At 43.9% G+C, this 24,632-nt stretch overlaps 1 protein-coding gene across 3 annotated transcripts in view; it reads left to right on the top strand.

Moving 5' to 3' along the window:
• CAPN6 (calpain 6) overlaps positions 1-24,632 on the top strand; it is a 57,592-nt gene that overhangs the window by 11,623 nt on the left and 21,337 nt on the right. For all 3 annotated transcript variants that reach the window (XM_065643134.1, XM_065643136.1, XM_065643135.1), the window contains exon 4: positions 24,382-24,513. In XM_065643134.1, the coding sequence (XP_065499206.1) occupies positions 24,382-24,513 (132 nt within the window). The remainder of the gene's footprint in view (positions 1-24,381; positions 24,514-24,632) is intronic.

Below are 24,632 nucleotides of genomic sequence, written 5' to 3'. Positions count from 1 at the left end.
GTTTTATGCTTCGCATATCTTGTTTTTATAAAGTAGTTCACAGCCATAAGCAAATAATTAAGAACATAAAATCATTCCCAACTTTGACAATGTGGCTTTCCATCAGAGAGCATAATCTGTTCTCCTACTCTGACAAGTTTAGTGAAGAGGACAGTGGAAGCCTCTAGCCAGATGCACACTGTGTTTTTACCTTTGAGTGCGATGAATTTGTCCTTCACTTCACCCATGTCCACTTTTGGGATTACGGTTAATCTTCTGGAAGCACAAACTCGGGTGTCTTAGAAAATGTGATGCCAATGTGATCTACTTCATGTGCAGCTGGTACTCTTCCCTGCCTTCTGTGACAGGGGTAACAGCTGAGGCTGATGAAGGCTGTGCTGTATTTGCCAGTATGGCACTAAACTGTTTGGGGAGTTTATTTTCTTCCTTTTTTTTTTTTTTTTTTTTAATTCCTGGTGGTGTTCATTTCTCACAGCAGCTTCTATACTGAAATTTTAGTGAGCAGATCAAAGGTTGCTTTCCTGCTTCTCATTTTAGTTTTCCAAGTAAGACGTGAGACTGAATAGCAGGGAGAATGAATTTGGAAAAAAAAAAATACACATTCCAAAGTCTTCGGGTTTATTTTTATTTCTGTAGTGCTTTCTTGTTTATTGGAGTCTTTCATCTCCTCCAATGTGGGGAAATACCATGCAACCAGTCACAGCGAGGTCAGGGAAAGCATTTGTGCTTCTAGACAAGGATGCTGTTTTGGGCTGTTCTTGTGTGTGTTCGTTCGGGGTGGTGATCAGTGGTACAAAGTCTAGTTGGAGGCACGTCTTGCCTTTCTTGAGTGGGAGAGGGAGTTGATGCCGAGGAGGTGGTGGACGCTGCCTTTGTTCTCATGGAGAGCCTGTAAGAGCGTCCTGGGGGAGAGGGGCTTGTCTCTGTGCAGCAGAGCAGGGGTGAGGATCTCCTTCACGGTTCTGCTCATGGATTCTCTCCTCTCTGCCACATGGAATGATATTGTCCTAGAAGTTAACTGGTTGAATGCTTAACTGTCCTTTTGGAGTCATGGGCTTTCCAGAGTGTTTCTTTTTTTGGGGAGGGAAATGGCCTTGCAATATGAGCATGAGGCAAAGGCCAGAACTGTCATCTGCTAAGACAGACTCTGGGCAGGCCACTTGCTGCTTGCCTCACCAGCTCACCGAGAAATTACAGTTGTTTCCCCCGGCTACCCCCAGATGTTGGCATAACATCTTGAATGTGAAGGAACTAAATGGTGATACCCTGTTTCCAGTCCTCCTGCCACCTGCATAGACAGTGGGTAGCCTGTCCGGCTGCTGGTACTTGGACAGTAGTATGAGCAAGCGGCTTTTGGCTTTAGAAAGCCTGTGTAGCTGTCTGAGCAGCTGGGGGATGCTGCTGCAGTTGCTGATGCTGGTGCCCAAACAAGGACGTTTGGGATCTGTGAATCTAAAGCTTTTCTGAGAGTTTATTTCATTTTCAGCTCATAAATACACTCATGTTTTGTTCAGTTACCCTGAATGTTTGGTGCTGGCCAGACAGAACAAACACTTAGGAAGAGTATCTGCGTAGTCCAAAGGGTTTTATTCTGCCCTAATGGAAAAAGGGAGTACATGTGAGAGAGAGTAAAAGAGGAGGAGGGATAAAGGGCTTTTTCCACTTTGTTTTTGTCCTTGGATCTGCACCTGCAATGTTAAATATGTTCTGTTTGCTCATTCCAGTCAGACTCGAAGTGATAGGTCATTAACAATCTGACATTAATTACTTGTTTTGTACTTTTAAAGTCTCTTTGGGAAAGAGAACAAAGGCAGAGTGGAGTTACTTCTTTGGCACCCCAGTATTAAGAAACTGGAGAACACAAAAGGCACGGTGAAATTACCGTACAGGCTCCCTAGGATGGTGTGATTTTTCCAAGGAGAAATGTTGTTACGGAAAGATGATCAAACAAATAAGAGCGATACACGCTGCTTGTGTGCGGTACTGGGTCTTGATTTCTTTGGGTGCAGCTGGCAGGCAAGGCTGCTGGGTTCTGGTTGTACAGAGGAGCGTACGTGCTGGGTGGGAAATGAACTCCAAGGGTCTGAGCCCACCTGGGGTATCTGATAGAGCTGTTTGAAACATGGGATTGCCAAGCTGTAGCACTCCGAAATCCCATATTTTAAGTAGGAAAAAGAAAAGTCTGAATGTGCTACAAGATTTGCCTAAATATGAGCTGGGACCTTATTTTGCTTTGTTTCTGTATCACCTTCGTTTATGACACTCCCCATACCAGTGATGGGTTATGAAAAGTAAAAATAGTACAAAAATGCCAAACTGTTTTTCACTTCTGGGAAAAAACATCTGGAAATGTTGGACTTGATTTCACAGAAAAAAAAAAAAAAATCCTCTTTGTCAGAGTGACGTTTTCTGGCGGCATTGCTGGCAGATGAGGCTGGTGTCAGCCCGCGGGCTGGGATTTCCCTGGCAGCCCTTTGGTTGTCCGGACCGAGGCTGTTTATGGGCACTTTGGGCAGGACTCGCCTTGCCCAAGGGTTAGATGTCCATAATGAGTGTCTGCTGTGGGGCAGCCACCACCAGCTCCTGTCCCAGGCAGTGGAGACGAGTTGATGTATTTAGGGTGTCATACTGACCTACCTGAGACGTTGGCTTCAGGCTGAGATGGATCATAGCCCACACGTGCCTGATCTCTGCCAGCCAGGAGTTCAGAGGGTGAATTCGGGTGTTGATGCCAACAACACAAACGCGTGTTTCAGGATGTTGGGCTCTGATAATATCTCAGTTCCTCTGTCCACCTGTAAAACACCTGAGCTGTGCACGACCGTTTTAAAGGTGCAGCATCTTCCAGAGCCCTTCAGCATGCAGGAAGCCGCCTTGCTGTTATGTGTCTTTATGAGGTACAGCTTATGCCCTCCTGACACTGCACAGGGAGGTGCTCCCACTGCTTCTGTGCCTTTGCATCACATGAGAATTGAGGTACGTCCTTCTCTCTTCTGTTCCCTCCACAATCGCAGAGGGATAGTGTCTCTGCCTGTGGTGGGGGAAGTCATGCAGCAGCTGATCATAACTGTCCTCGGACAGAAGGGCTCAGTCTGTGAGCAAGGATTTATAAATGGCTGATTCTGCGCAGCCATTTTCAAGAAGTGCCTTTAGAACCGAATGCAGAGCTCAGGGATGCTCCTTTTTAGAACTAGCCACCCACCATTTAGATCAAAATTAATAATGTATGACACAAAAGACCTGAAATTTTCTTTGGGGAAAACCTACTGATTTGTTAGAAAAAGAGTAAGAATGAATCCCCCTGCATTGGTGGACATTTTTTCTGCTCATCGATATTAGTGTCAAAGCCCATCCTGCTTTTTTCCTGTGATTTCCCTGGAGTTTCCATCCCCTCTGCCAGGCTGAAGGGGGCCTGGGGGCAGCTGCGTCCTGCCAAGAGGTAGGAGAATCCTCTTGGCCCTGCTGTCTCTGCTGGCCACCTGTCCTGGTCAGCCCCTTCCTGAGGGCAAGCGCTTTCTCTGGGGGGTGGTCCTGGCCAGCAGCGGCTTTTAGCAGCAAGCAGCTCTGGTGGAAATATCTGGGAACGACAGTCGCTCTGCTGAAAGGATTTTTTTTTTTTTTTCCTGTCTTATTTTTAACTAAACCTCGGGTTTATCTCAGCTTTTCACTGAGCGCTGACCTTGCAAAAAGTATTAAATCCCAAGGACATCTTTGTCAGCATTAAACAAATAGCAGTGGATCCCTCAACCAGGGCAGGCATCCGTGTGGGAAAAGAGTGGATAAGCTTGCTTCAGAGATAAGTGACGTTCTTTAGTTATTCATAAATGAAAATAATAGTCTGATTGTACAGAACAAGAGTCTTATGTGCTTTCCTGGTTTCCCTGCTTGACCCCCTGTTTTAGAAGATGTTTCTACTTTCATCTGCATCTTCTCCTTATGAAAGGGATATAGTTGTACCCTTATGTTCTGGAAAGGCAGAACTAGTTCTTTTTCAGTAAGACAGCACAGAAAGACACTGTGTGACAATACTGCTGAACTGCTTCCCAAGAAGCCCCTCTTGCGTCCCAGGCCTGTGTTTGATTAAATCCCCATTAACTTGCTGGTGCCAAAGGTCTGATATCAGACTAAAGGTGGAGAATTGCACACTCATTGCACTGCCTGTTCCTGGAAACACTGCATGCCATGGGCCCGATTCTCCACTCTTTTCACCAACTTTCTGATGCTTTCAGGGATGGTTGTCACCATGCAAGTGAGAAGGATCAGGAAATAAGGCACCGTGTTCTGGAATGATACAGCGATAGGAATGAACAGAGCAAGTTCCCAGACTCGGGAGTATGGGATGAGCAGGTTGGTGAGTTACTCAGGGCAGCGTGAGACACCGAGGTGCCAGAGAACTCAGGAGCTCTGACTTCGGTGCCTGCACGTGTTTCTTGGAGGCATCGCCGCTTTTGTTTGCTTCTGACTGGTGGGAAATTATCAGTTGTCTCAGGAGCTAAAACGTCTTCATATTTGCAAGTGCTGATTTGAACCCTGGAAACCTCTGCACCTGTCTGAGAAGGTTTTGCCCTCCTTTGGAAGGCAGAGGAGACCTGGGGCACCCCTGCCTGGGCACTTAGTCTGGGTTAGCTTTACATATTTTTGCATTAACATTCTTTATTCCCTTTATGTTCTCAATGGCAGATTTGTGGTCACAGTAAGCAGTCCTCCAGAATGTTTAATAGTATCCTAGTCCTCATAATTTTTGTGGAATGAGCGTTGTGAAAGACTTGGCTGTCAGGTGTGAGCACCCCTGAGATAAGGCACGGCTCCATCGTTTGATTCCTCTGTCTCTTCTGTGACTGCATTGCTGCAGCCTAACCCTATTTTCCAGTTTGACTGTGAACAAGACCAGAGACATCTGCTTATATTTGGGCCTGCGTGTCAGAGGCCAGTAAGGCATGCAGGAGAGGCACTGGAGAGGGGGGTGTCCTGGCACCGTGTCTGGATTTGTGCAGTTGCCCGACAGTGCACTGCGAGAACAGTTTTGGGGCACGGAGCGGAGTGACAGCTCATTGCACCCTGGGACAGCTGCCAGGACGGGGCCTGGGGATAATGCAGAGCTGGCAGAGAGTGGAGATTAAAGGGGAATACCATAAACTGGCATGACAAAGTGCTGTGAATTCTTAGCAGTACAGTGTAGTTATGCTGCTGCCTTCTGTGCGACAAGCGGGTTTGATTGTAACAACCCCCATGAACAGTGACACTGCCCTGCTTTGCCAGATTCCCTCCCCGTGCCCCCAGGTCCTTTCTGGAGCTCTGGATTTAATGATCACTTTTTCAAATCTGAACGTGTTTTTTTTTCTCCTTTCAGCCTCTTCTTTCCAGTTAAAAATATGGGTCGACGCCGGTGCTCTTGCTTAATCAGAATAGAGGTCTCTCCCCACCCTCCTTCCTCACCCCTCAAGCTTTGCAGGATCTCATTTTTCTTCTTCTGTGAAAATAAGACTTATTCTGCAAAGGCTGCTGACACGTCCTGAAACAGCCAAAGCTTTGGTTTTTGTTTCCCTGTCTGTGCCCAGAACTGTCCTCATTTCTCTGTTGTTGGTGGCTATTGACTCTTGTTGAAGTGCAGATGAACACAAGTTGCAAAGCCCTGTGTGCTGTGATACTTGTGTTTGTACTTGAGATACTGGCACATGCGGAATGCGCCTGAATCTGAGAGGTGAGGAAATGTATGTCAAAGTGTGGTGGTGAGCCTCTGCTGAGCTTTGGGGGAGCTCACGCATCCTTTTAGGTGCCTCAAACATTTGGAGGCATTGATGGGAATACAACGGTGGTTTCAGGTTGTAGGTCGTGTGAGCCACACACCAGCATCTTGCAGCTTATTTGTTGTGCCTCTCTGGAGCATGTTTGCAGGGGAAAAGGACTGTGAAAGACTCAGCCTTGCACTAACATGGAATAAATCTTAACTGGCTTGTTTTTCCATTTGTGGCTGTCACATCCTAGATCACAACACCATGGATGTTGTCCAGTGCGGGCAGACCCAGCGAGTCTGCGGTACCGACTGTAACCTTCAGTGGGTGACATTTCAGACATTGCACTCCATCACTGGTGCTGGTGGGGGCTCCTAGAGCATTATAGGGCTTCCTAGATTACAGTATTTATCATTTAACAGTACTATTGTATGCTGTAATTAGCGGTGATTACACACAAGTGCAGTGCCGTTGTTATGAATAGCTTTATTTGCTATTAAAAGCAGATTTCGCTTGTCATCTTGAGCTCCAGCTTGTTCTCAGCTATGGAAAAGATTAAGCCAGATGTTTATTTGCTAAACATACATGTGAGCATATATAAAGGGAAGGGTTGCATTGCAACTTATTTTTTATAGAAGAACATAAGCCTTGCGGACACAAAAGAGGTAGGCAAAGTAGGCTCCGACCTAAGTTTAAAACCTTCATCTTAAAGAAATAGGAAAGAAATTAAGAGCTGAACTCTGGGAAGCAGTCTGCCCTGGAAGATAATCTGCGAGGTTGATGGGAAGGTTTTTGTACATATTAATCATGTTTTCTAAGTTAGAATTGTGTAGGCAGAGAGAAGACCATGTAGTCCTCTAGATATGATGCAACCTTCTGTTAGTATGGAGGGGGTGAGTGAGGGGACAACAACAGGTAGACGGGAAACCACCAGAAGAACATTCTTTTTAAATGATGGTAAATGATCTTTTCTTTCCTCATTAGCTATGTACACGATGAAGTTTGTTACCCCGTGACCTCCTCCAAATGAAGCCCAGCACTGCTGAACGTTTCACTTGATAGAAGTGTTAGAGCATCCTCGGTCTTTCTCATGCAGGCGTCGGTCTGCAGAGAAGTAGCTGCTGGCCGAGGGCCGGCTGCTGGGAGGATGGACAGGCTGCTCCTGGGGATGAAGGCGTTAAATCCATCCCAGCTGCGGGAGCTGGGATGCTGGCTCAGCTCCCGAAGATGCATGTGGCAACACAAAAGCGTGCTCTTCACGCCCGTTGCCCTGGCAACTGCACATTGAAATGGCAGGGACTGGCAGGCGGATCCTGCAGAAGATGGTGCAGTTGCAATTAAGCCGAATTGTCTTCAGGTTGTTAGATTTAATTTTAAGCTGGGGGAAAAGGGGTGGGGTGATGGGTGAACATTAGTGATACTAACAATGAACTGCCATGCATTTGAGATCCTGGTGTGGGCAGGAATCCATCATGCTGTGTGTTTCTTTTAGGGTAAAATTAGTGCTGGCACTTGGCTTCTGAACCTTTTTTTTTGTTGTTGGAGAGACTAAAGAATCTGCCTCGAGAGCTTTATTTTTTTTTAGTGAGGGTAGATTTAGTGGAGTTAGCAATCTTCCATGTGTCTCAGCTATTGTTCTTGCATGCTGGTGACCCACAGACTGCAACAGTAGGTTTTACAAAGGCTCCGTGGAACTGGACTACTAGGAGGAGGTGTCTGAAAGTGGAGGGCAGTGTCTTCCAAGTCCAGGTCAAAACAAGTCTTATCCCTGCTGTTTGACTGCAGTTCTGGATCAGCTTGTTCTGAAGTCTGCTTTCTTGTTATCTTATTTGGCCGTTGATTTGGATCGTTTTCACCAGCAGCGGGAAACGCAATGCTGTAGTGTTCAAGGGGGGCGGTTGCCACTTGGTTCTGCCCTGAAGTGCTGAGAGGTACATGTGAATCCACTGAAGTTCCAAACGTTATAAAGCACAGAGCAGCACCCTGACACTTTCAGTATATTGAGACTAATATTTCCCATGCTTTTGAAGCCCAGCAAATCATCCGAACTAATGCTGTTTGTGGCGGTGTAGCTGATGATCTAGATATTCCGAGGAGAGTCATGCTGGGCTTTTCCAGCCCTTTTCTTCTAGTCTTTGTGCTTTGGAACCTATTTTTAGGACTCAATCAGCATAATTGCCTTGCAGAATGAATAGGTCTGATGTGGTGAGAGTATCAGAGCGTGTGTTTGTTTCTAGCTCTTGTCACAGTGATTTTCTCTGAGTTTGAGGGAAAGGAGTGCTTCCCTGAGGAGGAAGGAGCTAGAAGACCAAATGAGCGTCATCCTTTTGAGGTTGTTCATGACTTGCATCAAGGTGCTGTTGCTCCTGTATGTGGGGTGTGCTGTGTCCTGCTGCCCCAGGAACTGGGCAGAGGGAGCTGGGAGCCAAAGTGAGTTAAGAGCAGAAGGAAAGAGCAGAACCGGCGTGATGCCCTTTAGCAGCACCCTGGCAGATGAGGGCACTGGGCTACAGGCAGCTGTTTCGTACAGTGCTTTGCCTTTACTTGCCCAAGAAATGGCAAAGGTGGGGGTTTTTTTGGGAGATGAGTTTCATAACTGGGAGGAGGTGGCGTTTTGTGTGTTGTTTGGGGGTTTTTTTGTGTGTGGTGTTGTTGTGCTTGTTTGTTTGTGTGTTTTTGTGGTTTTGTTTGGGGGTTTTTTGTTTGGTTTTTTTGTTGTTTTTTTTTCCAGCTGGCTAGAAAAGGAACAAACCAGCAGGAGCATTTTTGTTACATTAGCCGTGTCAAACATGTTTGACAGCTCACAACATCTGCAAGCAGCCTGGGGAAACAGGGAGACTCCAAAGGAGGCACTGCAGAGCGGACAATTTAGCCTCCTGTGTTTCACATTAACGTTATCATTCACCTGTTTTTGTTAGCTAATCCTTTACGGAGTCAGCTCCTGAAGAGTGAAGGGAAGGGCCTGTATTGCCAGAGTAGAAGAGACAGCTGCCACAAGATATCCCTCCTCAAGTTGATCGCAGTAAAAGGGGAGTAGCCTGGATAGGAGACCACCCTGGGCCAAGTGCCCGGGCCGTGGCCGCTGTGCCGGTTCATGTTCAACGTGACGCTGATCCCGTCACAGCGGGTGTGATGGGCCCTGCTGCAAGTCCTGCCTCATCTGCCAGCAGGTGCTCTAATTGGAGTTTACTGTCAGAGGTTTGCCTTGGAAAATGTGTTGGTTTTGTCCGCAGATTTGGCTTGTTATCATTCTAAAGTAATTCGTGTCACCAAAACATTGAAGTAATAATTAACAGGCTTGTCTCTGGAAGTTTGCTGTGCGTTGGACCCTGCAAGAATTCTGTTAACAGCAAATATTTTGTATTTGATTGCATTTTTCTAGAAAGAGAATTTTAAAGGTGAAGCAATATAAACTTCATATATGACTATAAATGTCACCAATATAAACCACCAGCAACCTGAAATCTTGGTTCACTTGCAATAGCACTTTCCACCTGTGACAACACCAACACAATTTCTAATATAAATATGAAGCCTATATGAAGGGCTGTGTGTGCCAGAGCCACTATGCACTGAGAAGTTGTGTGTCTGGTCCCAATGACTGTTAATAACTGCAAGTGCTTCATGCTCACAGGTCCTCAGCCAGAGCAAGTAGGCATGGGTGTATGTTCATGGATATACATTCATGGATGAACGTACATGGATGTATGTACGCGGACATCTGACAGGGACTTGGGAAGCAGAATGGTGGATTGAGAAGAAGGATGAAGCAGTGACTTGGACTTGCATTGTCACACCAGAGCAAATCTGTGCCGTTCTGAACACAGACAGAGAGCTAGAATCTGTGCTATAAAATTTGAGTGGTGTTAGCTTTATAAGGGGGGAATTAAAAAAAAAAAATCTTGTTGAGGTGAGTCAGTATGTGTGTGTTCTAAGAGGAGCGATGGGAAAATAGTAATTTTCCAGAGGGACAGAAACAGCCATCTGCTTTTCTAGAAGACGGGTCCAAGAAGCGTGGAGAAGTTATTGGACGGGGCAATCACCAAATGCGAAGGGCTGCCGCAGATGTGTTGTTAGGAGCTTGCTTTCCCAATTGTTTTGTTCCCGTAGCGAGGAAGCGAGCGGAACTGTGTGCGGTGCCCTGAGGACTCCTCTCACATCGCCAAACAAACAAGTAGGGATCTCTTAACTCCCTTAATCCACCCCGGCAGTTATTGCTGGCCGTGCCTGGACTTGAAGTCTCGAAGGGGTATGTACAGCTGTGTGACCTTCCTCCGTGTCCCATTTTCCTAGACCAGAATCTGTTGTTCAAATCAAGGCTGAGGTATACTGGGGAGTCGAGTGTGCTGTGGCTTGGCCGTGCTCTAAATATAATAAGAAGCCCTGAAAACTTCATGGTGTTTAATTCAGATGGGCTCTGTTTCTGTGTTTGAGAAGGTTCGTCAGAAATAGGAGGAAGAACTCTGGTTTGTTCTGGGTTTTTGTGTTTCTCCTCACCTTTCTGCAGCAGACTCTGGCAGCTTGGTTAGTCCTGAAGAGACCTTGATTGTGCTTCTGGCTGTTTAGAACTTTGAAAAATTAAAACATGGGAGAACTTGGTGCTCCAGAACTTGGGACGGGAGATCCTCACTTTTTGAGATGAGTACTTAATTTAAGAAGTGCTATTGGGACTGAAACAGATACTGTTTTATTCTCTTAAGGATGTTATTTTAGAAAGCATCCTTTTTTAAACCATAGGAACTTATGAACTTAGTTTAATTCACTCTCATTACCATCAGCGATATAAGGTGGTGCACCTCAATAACATGTCTTTGGAGTGAAACCCTGGCCCCTTTCAAAGCATTGGGATTTTCACTATGGGCTGGTTTATCACCTTGCCAGTTCCCTGGTGGGCTGGGCATGGAAGGCATCATGAAAACATTGTTTGGCATGTTTCCATTTTAGTTTCTAACTGGATAAACCATTCCCCTCAGAATATTTTATCCTTAATGTTTTTGTCTAGTGAAGTTGTGACATGTTTCTTCTTGAATTGCCAAAATGTTCCCAGAATAGAGCTGTTGCTCACTCTTATTAATTCCATGATTTTATTTTTATTTTGCCTGGAAAATCTTGTCAAGATGGAGCTTACCCAGAAAAAGAGATGAGCAAGGAATGATAAAACCTTCAGCCGTCAGCAAATACCCCATGTCTAACCTCTCCGTGACAGTCTGGTGACTGAGTGGACCCCGTATGACGTGAACTTGATGGCTCAATCCCATTCCTGGTGTTACTTAAGCAAATTCTTTGTTCTTAGTTGTGTCCTTCTGCGTTGCTTGTATCATGGTAGGAAACAAAACCCACAGTGGCGCCTTGCCAGCATCCCTGCCCTCCATCCTCCAGAAAGCTCGCCCAAGAGCTGGGAGTTCAGTGCATGTTCCAATATGCAGCCGCATCTTTCCCCTCCTTGTCTCGCAGGTACCGAGGCAGCGTGAGGCGTGGGTTCCCCCCTTTTTGTGGTAATACTCTTAGATACGCTCACCGTTTTAGGAGTGTCGCATTTATTTAAATATGATGGAGAGGCAGTCTTTTGAAAGTGGCATCTTTCTCAACGGTATTATTCACCCAAGTCTTCCAGGGATATAATTATGAGCAAACATTTGTAAATGACATGCATGCTTGCCAAGCAGACAGCTCTCCAGATGCCAGTATTTTGTTATCTTCTCTCTTGGCAGATTTTCCAGTTTATATTTCCCTCTTTCAGGCTGGATGGAAGCTTTCTTATGTCGTTGCGGTTGTTTCCTCTGAAGAAAAAGTGCTAGACAATCTCAGTGTCGCTTCTAGAACATAAACAGTACAATTCCAAGGTTCTGAATGTTTCTTTAAAGTTTAAAATGTCAGGTTTTATTTAGTTGCTTCAATCGTCGTTACATGAAAATTGGTTTCTCAGAGAGTCAGATTCTGTTTGTCCTGAGGCGATGTGATGATGGTAAGAGCGACATGGTAAAATTTATTTTGAGCCTGTAAAACAAAAAGCCCAAGGATCACATCCTCAGCTAGTATAAGTCTTCTTACAGTAATTGCTAGTTCATTGATTTAGTCTTCCTAAAGAATTAAATGTCTGGCTTCTCTGAAGGAAAAATTATAGTCCAAACATGCCAGTTGCAAAGGAAATTAAGGTACTGTTCTGTCAACACTCTTCCACAAGAGTGGAAAGCATCCACATCCAAAAAATGCTTTGTATGTTAAGAGCTTTATGCTTTTCTCATTTTATTTCCATAATTTAAAAGGGTATTTGGGATGAGTTAAATCCTGGAATTAGAGATTTTGTAAGCCATTATGTCTTAGATTTGCAAAATAATTTGTCTGAATTTCATGATGTTTCCCTGTGATTTAAATGTATGTTGCCTTCAAGATTAATCTCTTTAAAAATTAAATAAAAGTGTTTGTTTTCTGGCTAAAAAGCAGCTTTTAAAAATCCTTCACAGCTGAAAGAACCTTTTATAACTGCTGTCTTGCCTGTATGTGGCATTGTTTCTAACTTAATCATAAAGGCTAAAACATTTTGCTTTTGCATCTTTTCAAGTTTGCAGGAAATAAAATGTTCTTTCTCAGGAAAATACAGTGTCTCTGTTAAGAGCAAATATTATATTCCAGCCTCTGTGCATGAAGTAGAATTTTGTTCTTGCATATTTGAGTTTCAAGCTCAATTAGCTGCAACATGTGGTAGTGTAGGAGTCAGGACCTGAACTATGCCCAGTGTTGCAGGTGTCAGAAGCCATCGTGACCGCTCATGTGGATCGGGAGATGGAATCTCTGTCCTTGGAGATACTCAGAAGCCCACTGGGCATTGTCCTGGGGACTCTGCCTGAGCTGAGGAGTGGACAAGGTGACTTCCAGAGGTCCCCGCTAACCTCAGCCGTTCTGTGACTGGAGAGGGGAGAGTTGGGCCATGGGGATTTCGGGGCAGGGTCTAACGAGTGTGCAATTAGCATGGGGTCTGGCACCCCCGTGTTGGGTTGGGTAATGGGTGTCCATACAGTCCTCTTACTTTGATCACTGTTTTCTTATGTTGAGGCCAATTGGTCTCATGCGTGTGCAGTCATCCATGTGCATATATTTATATAATACATGTCTATACATACATCTATACATGCCCTTTGAGTTGGGAAGGCAGGCCCTACTTCTTGTCTTCACTCCTTGAGTGCAAGATACCTTTAGCCTCTTTAGAGGCTCACAAAATCCTAAAAAATTCACTCCTTAACTCCCATATCTGTTTGTTTCGCCAGAAATAATGAAGCATACAGCTTTGTGCAGATGCTTATTTAATTGGCTGCAACATTTTTGGGTGGAAAACTGGCCCTGGAAAAGAGCAGAACTGGTAAAGAGTGTCTATGCCATACAAAGCACATTGAGGTCTGATTATTGCCTGGAGACAGCATTTTCTATTCTGATACAGTGAATAAATAATCAGAATAGTTTTGTTGTGGGTGTGTGTTTGTTTGTTTTTTTCCTAAGACTGTGTGAAACCTTCAGTCCTGTGAGCAAAAACCTAAATCTCATTGAGCAATGATCCAGCTGTGGGCTGAGCTCTGGTCTGCAATTTTGAAGTTTTATTGCTGCTTCAGCTTTACCACAGGTCCAGGTACTTGTGGGACTGATGAAGAACATGAACCTGGGGCTTTGCTCGCCCTTGGTCACTACGGTAACCCTACAGATAATTGATCCATTTGCACAGACTTTGTGCAGAGCTCATCTTGCTGTAGTTTTTGTGCATGGTCACTGTTGTTTGTTTTCTGCTCCCTTCAGATCAGGGGCATTTAAGCCTTGGACATCTTATTTTCCTCCCTAGATGGAGATGTGAATCCAGTACCTCATCCTCTGCCCTATCCTCCCTTCTTTCTCACTCCCTGACTCTGCTCTGTACAAATGAAAGTTCTCAGAAGTGATAGTTGTCTAAAAGCCGCTTTCACATTTGGGCCCATGATCTAACTGGTAAAACAGCTAATGTCTGGACTACAAGAGGACTAATTCAAATTTAATCCAAATGTTTCAAATGTAATCCTACCATGGCATTTCTTATCCCTGGTCTTAATGGGATTTCTCTGTTTATAAAAGCATGATGGATCTCTCGTGAACAAAACTGAACTGTCTAGGGGTAGAGGTGGGCTGAGGGGCCTTGCACCCATACTTCTGTAAAGCAACATCACCCCCTTGGCTTAGCTGAAGTGATGAGGATTTACAGTTGAGCATCTGGCCTGCACCTCTACATTTGAAGAGTCAAAACTATAGACAGTAAGGGGCATGGTGTTCTTGGAAGAAACAGGGCCACCATGCTATGTTACTCCTGCAGACATTCAAAATCTGCAAAAAAAGTAAAAATAAAAATCTCCTCCAGTGAGCACAATGGCTGCACCATAAATTCTTAAATTGTAAGACAAGAAAAAAGCAACATTGGTAAACCCCAACATTATTAGAAACGGTCCCTTCTCCTTGCCTTTGAGAGTTAATATATGCTTCCTGAGGTTTTCCACTAACTTCGGTTTGACTGTCAGACCCTGACTGAATAAAATAATTAATGTGATTGATAGTGTGAGGGTGGGGTTGAAGTTGACTCATGATTTTCTCTTGGAAGTGGTCTGTGTGTTCAGCTCTAGTAGAGAGGTTACTGGAGGCATGAATGAGCCAGAATGATTTCAGTGTCCCTGGTGGGCTTTAGAATTCCAGCTGGCTGAGATGGTTTTGCTGGTACATCATAAAGAAATTAAACCTGGCAGGAGAGGAGCAGCGCTGGAACTGGAGTGGTTCTCCAGCACTTAGAGGTGGAGCACTGTGCTCTAGCTGGAATTTGATGTCTATTCAAGTTCATGTCTGAGTTATCAATACCTCTCAAACTTCTCTTTCTGGGAGACCAGCAGCCTGTTTTTCACAGTAGAAGACCTTAGGAGGTTTCTGGCTTCTCAGGCCGTGGGAGGCTTAAAGTTCTTACAGCAATTCCTAAGTGTTTGTAGACAATCTCCATCTTTAAAGGAAATTTTGTGGTGCTTTGAACACATTGTAATAGGAACTGGAGGTCTGGATCCCTTCTGTTTTACCCAGAACGTAACAAGTAAAACGAATGCTACTGTGTCATTTTTGATGCAACCTTTTTTTTTATCGCTCAGAATTTGAACTCTCAGGCAAGCAGCGAGATTCCTTAAAATGGGCAGATGGTTGGTTGCTCAGCCTGTCACACAGGCATCACATATTTTGGGTTCTCTCTCTCCCCAATGGCCTATTTGTGTTGTGAATGGCAGGACGGAGCTGTACCAGCGGGCTCGAGGAGTATTCTGGTGGGACGGGCTTTTGCTAGAGCTTGTAGATGAGGCATCTGATAAAGTTTTGATGGTGTGAAAGCACTATGGTTCTCTGCAAGGTATTGGGCATGTTTCTGTATTACTAAAAGACAATTACTCTGTTTTATGTGATCTTAGGCTGCTCTTTGCCAGAAAGGATGTCCACACTGGAATTTAAAGGTCTGATCCATGTCCTGTTGGAACCAAGAGACTCTATTGGCTCTGACTTACATGGGCTCAGAAAAGTAGGGTTGTGCTGGCCAGTACAAAATTTCTATTTAAAAAGACAAATAAATCAAAATCCAAAATGTGGTATATTTCAAGTTATCTAATAGTTTAATAAGCTTGTGTCTTATCGGGATTTGATATACACTTTCACAGCTCCTCTTTTAATCTTATGAGGCGAATATCTAGTCCAGAATGTTATGGCGTATGACACGTTCCAAAAGCGTATCTGGGAGGTCATAATGAGCTACTCTGTGCACTGTTATCCTAGGCATTGAATTTTTCTTTGCTTTAAGCAAATAACTGGGGGAGAACACCTCAAGGTGCTGTCTGAAAAAGATGACAAGACTGGAAGAAGAGGATAAAAGATTTTTGTCTTCAATAAAGTGTCTGAGATAGATGCCACAATTAGCAGATACTGGAATCTAGGCTGAAACCAAACTCTGCTGGAAAAGCGATGGAAAAAGGAAGAAAGTGTTGCTAAAGAGGTTTATGTTCTTTAAAGCTGTGGTTTAGACTTATGCTTTTTAACTTTTAAAGTCTGTGTATTGCCATTGGACAAGGAACAAATATCTCTTTTCAAGTAAAACAAAGCACTCCAGCTTAATCTGTATTTTCACTCCAGATGATGTTTTGTAGATGACCTGACTTTCTTCCTTTGCTGAAATCTACCTAATTCTTTTCTGTAAACAGCATGTTCCTTTCCTCATTAAAGGCAGTGATAACAATTCCGTCCGTATCAGTTACCAGTCCCCTGAGACACAGCATAAGGTCAGACTGGACAAGCCTAGAAAGGTCATGGCCGCTGAGCCAAAATGATGCTTATTTTTTAGGCAAAGAAAACAGCTGCTCCCGAGCCAGAGATGGGCGGTCAGGCGCACAGACCTGGGAACTGTTTATTCCGCTCTGGTCCAGTGCTGAATATTTCAGTGTTGTGAAAAATTGCGTGTGATGTTTTCCAACCTCCTTTTCTTATTGTTTTTATTTCCCTTCTTGGGAAACTAGTTCAAGAACTTGATTGAAAAACATGTTTTGAGGAAGCAATAAAAAACCACAGCTAAACATTGGGTGGCCTCTTAGTCTAATGAACCGTGAGTGGACTTACGGCCTATGTCTGACCTGAGCCACACTAATGTGTGCCTGGACGTGATGTCGGGAGTCGCCTGTAATGAACTGTCTGAACTTGGCCATCCTTTTGTTACTTGTATTTGATGCAGAGACGTTTCCACTGCTTTGGTAGGTTGCTCTTTGCAGAAGCAGAGTTAGGCTGGCTTATACCACCTGTTTCTCAAAACAACTGTACATTCTGTTTTTCTTGAGAATGCCCTCGATTTCTTCCTTCCCACTGGAAAAAAAAAAAAAAAAAGGCCAATTGTCTGAGATCCCTGGACTGGGGGCAGCCCGTTGGGAGCAGTTACACCTTGCTCAGTAGCATCTCAAATATATGGTTACCGCACACATGCAGACTATGTAGCTCGTGTGTGATGAGTCTGGCTTGTCTGGAGCCCTTCCCAATATGCTGTGTATCCCCTTGCCGTCGTACGCATTCTCATCTCTAATAATGATTTTGAACTCATCTGTGATTGATTTTTATTAAATACTAAGAAACAGATTTGCAATGTCCTTATTCCTGCTGTTGGGCAGCTCAGCCAACAAAAGCTCTCTTGGTGTCTATGCTCACAGTAGCAAGTGTTGAATATCGTCCAGCCTCAAGTAATATATCTACTATATCTACCTGTTCTTCATGGAGCATCACCATCACAAAATCATAGTAAATTCTTGTAAAAGCGTTTTACAAGAAAACTTTGTGTTAGTGGCCTGAAAATGGTCTCTTTTCTGGTGGGAAACAATTTTTTCAAGAAATCAAAATATATATATTTTTAGCCAATTAAAATGATGCTTTGATTAAATAATTCTCCCAAAATTATGTCACACTTGCAGTAGCTTTGGAATAGCAGAGGATGAAATTCCATAGATGTTGGAGTCACTGATGAGTGAGACATGGAGGAAAGAAGATATCCCAGAAAACGCGGTAACATTAACCAACCGAAAGTTGTCTCAGGCTGCTCAGCATCTGTGTTCACTAAATCAACAATAATTGGAGATTTTAACTTCAGGTCACCAGTTAATACTTTAAAAAATTTCAGATAAAATAATCTCTGAAATAGTTATATTTTAGCTTTTAATCTGTGCGATTTTGGATGCATTTCCTGTAACTATCTGGGCCTGCTTTTGTGTTGTGTATTACTGGGTTTATTTCGTGACAAAAAAATGAAAAAAATGTTATTCTCAAGGCAGCTGTTCTCTCAAAAAAAAATTCGGAATGTGCTGCAGTTATGCAGAATTGCAAACTAAGATAGTGCAGCAAGAGGTGGTATGATATACATCTGATATACATCTAAGAGGGTCCTGGGAGAACAGAAAGTCCTTCAACGTAGTTTGGGCGATTTCTGGGATGAAGCGGCAGAGGACTCGAAGAGCTTCAGTGAGCACTTTGTTATTGAGGTTCAGGAAAAGGTCGGCCCTGTGGCACATCAGTTTTACCCTTTGCAGCAGCCGTCAGTGTTCTGGAGAGCAGCTCCAAGGGTCAGGTGAAATCTAGAGACAGCCAAGATACGCACCGTGTTGCCAAAAGTTTGGGGTTTTTTTTTTTAATTCCAAAATGTTGATTCAGATCCTCCCCAAATACACATGTCCTGTAGGCAGGGCAAGGCCGAAACCCATGGCCTTTGCTGAGGATTAGTCAACACTAGCCCGAAAATGAAAATGGGAAAAAAGAACACTATAAAAATGTCTGTGATGCATTTGGTTTTGTAACAGGATTTATTGGCGAGGGAGTGGGGGGAAGAAGCATTTTTCAATCCAAATAACTGAGTTTTCTTTTACACAAGGCTGGAGCCAGCTGGCATACCCTCCCCCTTGTCACAGCTGGGTTTCTTTTTTTAAGCAGTATGGGCATTATCTTGCTCTCAGGTACTGATGTTGCTAGACAATGCGTGCAAAGTTGACAGAGGAATTACCCTGAGCTCAGGGTGTACAGACAGAAACCCGAGGGCTAAATCTTCCTTTTGCTGGTTTACGTGGCATAACAGCACTGATGATAAAGTCACTGCCCGATCTCCGCAAGGGCTGTTTCAGTCAGGGTCAGATCTGACCCCAGTTTCCTTTTGATGGAAGTTTCTCTGAGGGGTTACACCTATACCACAGGGCACAACTATAGCGTAAGACTTCTCTTTTTGCACTCCATAGGCAGAGTCTTCTTCAGGCATAACACGGTTGCAAAAGTCTTTCTGCAAGCATTGAAGTACTTAGCGCAGTTGAACTCAGTTATTTTTCTTTTTTGCGCCAACTGCAATTGCCTTGGCAAACAGCCCGATCTGGAGAGGGCTTCTATAAACATGCCAGCACAGCTGGGATTTACTATAGGATAGACAATCTCCTCTACCTCTTCAGCTACGCAAGCTCAAAACAGGTGCTGTCTTTGCTACTTTCCTTTAGCTGAGGTTGATTCATAGTTAGGTGTAGCCAAAGCTGAATTTTTTGCATCCATATTCAGAAAGAATTGTCTTTCCCCTTTTTTCCCTGCACTGACCTCATTTTCTACAGGAGTTGACTCAGTATGATGTAAGGACAAGAGAAGAAAATGGAAAGAATTCTCAGCTCTGACATAATTTGAACTGCTTTAAAAAAATGTAAGGGAATGGTGTACTGAGCTTCAGTAGATCAGTCTGATAGAATCAAGGAAAGTGCCTGTCCCATAGGTCTTGCGTGCAAGAAAAGCTAGATTCTTTTTTATGTTAGGGCTGGGGTCTTTGAAGGGTGCTGAAGAAAGTAAGGTCTAAATACTACTGAATCCTTTGAAAATCTGAGTTGTAAACATAATTATTGCTTTTTCTCTTCTTCCCTTTCCCTGAATCTCTGTTTTTCTATCTGAGCCACAGACCCTAATCCATTAAAAAATAATCTTTCCCTTTTCTCAGACGTCAGAGATCTCTCATGTTTTACAGCGCAGGTTCAGTTAATGTCTGTGAAGACACAGAGCAAATTAATTAACCCTTTGAATGTCTTCCTTCCTATTTATAACCAATATTGCATATTTTTAGCTCATGGATATTGGAAATACTTATGCCAAGAGATGCATCTTCAGAGTTAAGGAGAACTTTTTCCTTTAGCTAAATTATTCTAAGTAGCCACAGCAACCTGAAGTTTATGTGTATAGTTAATCAATTATCTCCTGTACTTTCTGTGGTGCTCCTGGTCTCAAATGAAACCCCTTTTTTTTTTTTTTAAGGGAATCGTGACAGAGCAACGTACAAACCATTTCATAGCTCCAGTGAAATGGGTGTCTGTTGTCTCCCATGGTTCACATTGTTTTGAAATTTCCTAAGGAAGATGTGTTGTAGCAAAGAAAAGTTGCCACCTTTCATATTTCTACTACAGTCCAAACATTTTTATATCTCAGTAAAATTCCCCACTGCAGTTTATCAGATCTAAGCAGATGGCTGTTAGTGGTCTAGGTATAGAATTTATTATAAAAATGTATTGTGTGTGACACACTCTAATATGTTCTAGCTTTATTCCCTTCCAGCATATGGTGGGACAGATCTTGTGACTAAGAAATGAGCAGTAGATCTGATATAGTTTGACCTTCACAGGACTTTGGCAATACCTGGTATGTCTCTCCAAAGTATGAAAATTTGGATTAATTCAAACTTCTGTAATGGGGATATATAGCTGATGAAACCAATGGCTTGGAGCACTCTCAAGCTGGTATTGCATCAATGGAGTCCTACAGAAATCTCCCTTGGTCTGGTACTCTTCAGTGTTTTCATTACTACTCGGATTAGGGGCTAAAAAGGCACGTATGGGAATGCTGAAGGACACAGACTGGGACAGGACTGCAAGCCAGTTGACAGGGTTGAGAATTCGAACTTATCTTGATGTCTTGGGAAAACTGTGTGGAATAAATAGGACGGAATTCAGCGTCATTTCATCAGTGCAACCAAGCAGAGTGCTTTGGTATTCAGTGGCTTCATGGCTCGGTTAGGGGGAAAGAATGACGAAGCAGCAAGTCCAGAAAGCCTCTTTTGGAGCAGAGCGTCTGGGTTTGGGCACCACCCTTCACCAGTGATACAAACACGAAGAACCAGTTATTAAGACTAGGGAAGAGAGACTTGTTAGAGGTTCATAGGTTATATGAGGGGCTGCTGTAGAAAGGAACGGTAGCTGGCTGTTCTCTCCATTCACAGAGGTCCTGGGTTTGTGGAGCAGCTCAGCAGTGCACTTCTTGCTGACCACTGGAGGAGGCACGTGGACTTGCCCTCCTGGGCTGTGCTAAATGCAAGTTAGAGAAGCGTCAGTCACAAGTAGGTCAGGAACAGCCAATTTAGACACTAGGCAAGTGTTGGGTCTGATGAACCTGTCAAGGTCTCTCCCACTGTTATTTCCTGTGATCCCACGCTGAGTTTCTGATCTCCAGACTGCTCAGTGTTCTCCCAGTGGGCTCATTAACCAGTTCATTTACTTGCTCTGTTACAAAGAGATGAACCAATTAAAATCAGAAAAAAGGGTTTGTGAGCCCCTTTATTTCTCACAGCGTCAGTGGCTGAGTAACACTAAATGTCAGACATCTCAAGACTACGGGGTGCAGCAAAGACAGGAGGTGACATAAAGAGACTCCTGTCATGCAAATGGAAGTCTGGTATGAAAATAAGAGCATCAGGCTTTTCAGCAGAACCATGAGCCCCTGCAAGCTCTTACCCCACTTTCAGACTCTGTGCAGCCTAATTATATTTCTGCAAATGGTGTTTATTTTATTATGCACATGCGTAAGGGGAGAACTGGGAAGAGCTCTGCATCTTGGATGGTGGAATGCTCCCCGTGGGCCTGAATAACACAACAGCTGCTTTTATTAGTGGTGTTGTATCAGAAATAGTGTGGCTATTGTAAGTTAGCGATGTATAATAAGACCCAGTAACCTCCTTTAAAGTTTTTATTGGAAATGTGAAGGTATTTCTCTTTTTTTAAAGCACAGATGATCCAGGCTGATCCTGAGAAAAGGGATTAGGGTTAAACCACTATGTTTGCAAAGGAGATACTTCTAGTGGAACTCAGAACCCAAGTGCTTAGGTTGCAAGGGAGATAAGGCATCAGGTCTCCTGAAATGCCTGGGCCACGTCTCATGTAAGTCTCTCTTCCTTGTAATTCCTCTGATGGTAGTTGGCTTGGTCCTCAACTATCCAAAATTATCACTGTTGGGACCGTTATTGGAAAAGTGATTTTCTTTTTCTTTTCTTTTTTTTTAACATGCCTGGGGCAACTAAAAATGCTTAAAGATCCTCACAAGGACTGTAGAATAATCTATTTAAATAGCACATTTCTAGCTGTGTTGTGGCATTTCTAGCTGTGTGTTAGATAGCTAATTCCATCTCAAAAGTATTCCTTTGAATTTGCTATGCCACATAAATGGTGAAAAGCAAAAAGCCCAGAAGACAGCAAACAGCTGAAATTAACTGTAGATTACACCTGAGTATTATTGTGCATCTCATCTGAGCCACACAGTGACAGTCATTATAGAAGCCCTCATAATGGCTTTAATTAACGACAAGAGAAACAGAGCTAATGTCATTTTCTTGCCCTGTTCTTTAGTGTCAGAAGTCCGAGTCTTCTCGGCAGTTTAATAAAAAAGGGTTTATCAAGCAGGATCCTGAAGAATTTAGTGGCTGTGGTGGAAACAGGGGGGTGCGGTTTCTGAGTCCTGCCCTCCCCGTTTGCTTTGGCCCCCAGTGCTCAGCAGATGCCGATCGCATCCGTATGTTTGGCAAGTGACACATGCAGCACTCTGTTTTTTCTCTGAGGACTGTGTGAGATGCGAGACACACTTTGATTAAAAAATGAGGGTTTAATGCGATTATTTTTAGCAAAATGAACCAAATAAGAAAATATATTTGTAATATACGGTAGTGCTTAATTTCTTTCAAAACCAATGAAAGTATTGGCTTCTTCTAGTGACAGAAAAATTTGGACAGTTTTAACCTTGAAGACTCAGTTTATCCCTTGCTTATTACGCTAAAAAAATAACATTTTGAAAGGAAAAACAAACTAGAAATTATTACTGCCAGAGATGCATGGAAATGGGATACGAAACTTGAGTCTGCCCAAGCTGGGTCTGGAGTGTTTGCCACCACCATGCGGTGAATTCCATGTAGTCAACTGATTTCAGCCCCTGCAACAGGCAACTGGGTTTGTTTCCAGCAGTTCCAGTTACCATTCCCTATCAGAGCATCCAGGCAGATGGAATGAATCTGTCTGTGATGCAGAGGAGTGCCTTGTACATGGTCAGTTTTCCTCGTAGGCACCGTTTTGTTATTCAGAATTTTATTAGGGTCTGTTAATAAGCTTTGAAATGTCTCTAAGTGAAGACACATGTAAGAAATACTGACAGAAGAACGGTGTCGTGTAATGATCAGTCACTTGTTTCCCCAGAGGCGTTTAAAATTTCTGCCAATCGTTATTTAATGGGAAAAGTCTCATGCCAAAAATACCATTTTCTTAAAGAAAACAGCAGCAGCTCCGTGCATTCCGCACAGTGAGCTGACTTCAGGCTGCCATCTGCTAAACCAGCCCAGGAAAACAGGCTTTCAGCTCGGCACGGGAGTGGATCTTCTCTCTGAAAATAAGTTCAGCTGGCACTGATTTGTCACAGTCCCTTCAAAGGGAAGGCTGAGAGGTTTTGACATGCCCGTGGTGTGTAGCCAGGCTTGGATTGCAATCTTGGTATTTTGGGATCATCAGCTTTAATTATCAAAGGGCAGTGAGAATCTGTGAGGTGAGGAGCACAGCTCCTTATTCTGCTGCTGGTAACAAACTGGAAAGACTGCAGTAAATTTGGAGTCTCCTGCCATTTTGAGGTGAGAGGGAGTTACTTATTCTGCATTTCTAATGCCTGGGTATAAGATCATTTCCTTCCCACAATGTTGAAATTTAGGGTTATTCTTACACTGCGAAAGAGCGGAATTTTCTACCACTGTCTGCTCTTCCATCCTTTCAAGCAGTCAGGAAAAGCAATGATTCACACAAGAGTGTCATGAGCAATCCCTGGGTTGAAACCAGTAGGTTCCATATGAATTATGGGACAGTCCGATGACCTGTTTTCTGAAGTGTTGCTTGGGAGGTTCTTTCTGGGACTGTGGGGCCACATACGTATCTGCTCAGCAGAACACAGTCTGCCAAGGATTTCTTGGTAACAAACACAATACTGCTGCAAAATGTACCCCCGTGGCTTTCCCATGGTCAATGATACTCGGAAGTGCTTCTTTTAGTGCCTTGATCTGCAGGCTACAAGGACACAGCAAGGGGCAAGCTAGTGAGGAGCAGGGAGACGTCCCAGCAAGAGCCAACTGTGCTTCGGTGAGAGCCTGCGTGCAAATAGAGATGGAGCCAGGAAAGCAATGGGGGAGGAGGAACAAGTGGTCCTAGTAAGACCCAGATAAATGAGAAAGACGAGACCCAGAGAATGAGAGGCATATTTCGCAGCTGCACACCCTGCCTTCCTTGGTGCTGGACGCAGGGCTCGTTGCAGTAACTCGAGCTGTTGGTGGAGGAGGGTTCCCAGTGTGTCAGCCAAGGGAGTGGCAATGAAGTAAGAGGAGCTTAGAGTTTTGGGGTCAGTAGCATCATTTCCTACTGCTTTTCTTGATTTTTTTTTTTTTTTTAGATTGGTCAAAGCCTTTCCCTGTAATGCTTCATCCTTCTCCTTTCATGTATTTTCAGTTCATTAACTGCCCCAATGCCAAATGAGTCTTCCAAATGTTGAATTCATTCCAGTCCTCAAAGGTGGCCTTCAGCTGAGGGCAGAACTAGGAACTCTGGCAAAAAAATGGGCAAATCCTGATGTTTAGATAAGACGACTCAATTGTCTTGTAAGAACTTAATCCTATATACCCTGACTTTCAAATATACTCAAGCCAGAGGGCTTTTGAACTGCCTCATACAGAACCCCCATGCTTCAATGGGAATGTGATACAGAACAAGCGTGGAGGGGACTAGCTGGAAGGATGATGTGATCCTTTCTGGAGTGGAGTCTCCAGTAATCTCTTGTTTTGCTTCGTTAGGACCTCTGTGAAGACCCCTACCTGTTTGTGAACGGAATCAGCTCCCACGACTTACACCAAGGCACTCTGGGGAACTGCTGGTTTGTGGCTGCGTGTTCCTGCTTGGCTCTGAGGAAGAGCCTCTGGCAGCAGGTGGGTGATCAGTGTGCTTGGTGCCTGAAATAAAGCCTGTCAGCCAATGTTTTTCCCTCTAGGACTAATGTGCCTCTGATGAATGGTGGATATTGGTGGATTCAAATCTTCCCTTTCCT

Source organism: Caloenas nicobarica, chromosome 12 (assembly GCF_036013445.1).
Source record: "Caloenas nicobarica isolate bCalNic1 chromosome 12, bCalNic1.hap1, whole genome shotgun sequence".
NCBI classification, from domain to species: Eukaryota; Metazoa; Chordata; class Aves; order Columbiformes; family Columbidae; genus Caloenas; species Caloenas nicobarica.
This window is presented reverse-complemented; position numbering and strand designations above follow the sequence as displayed.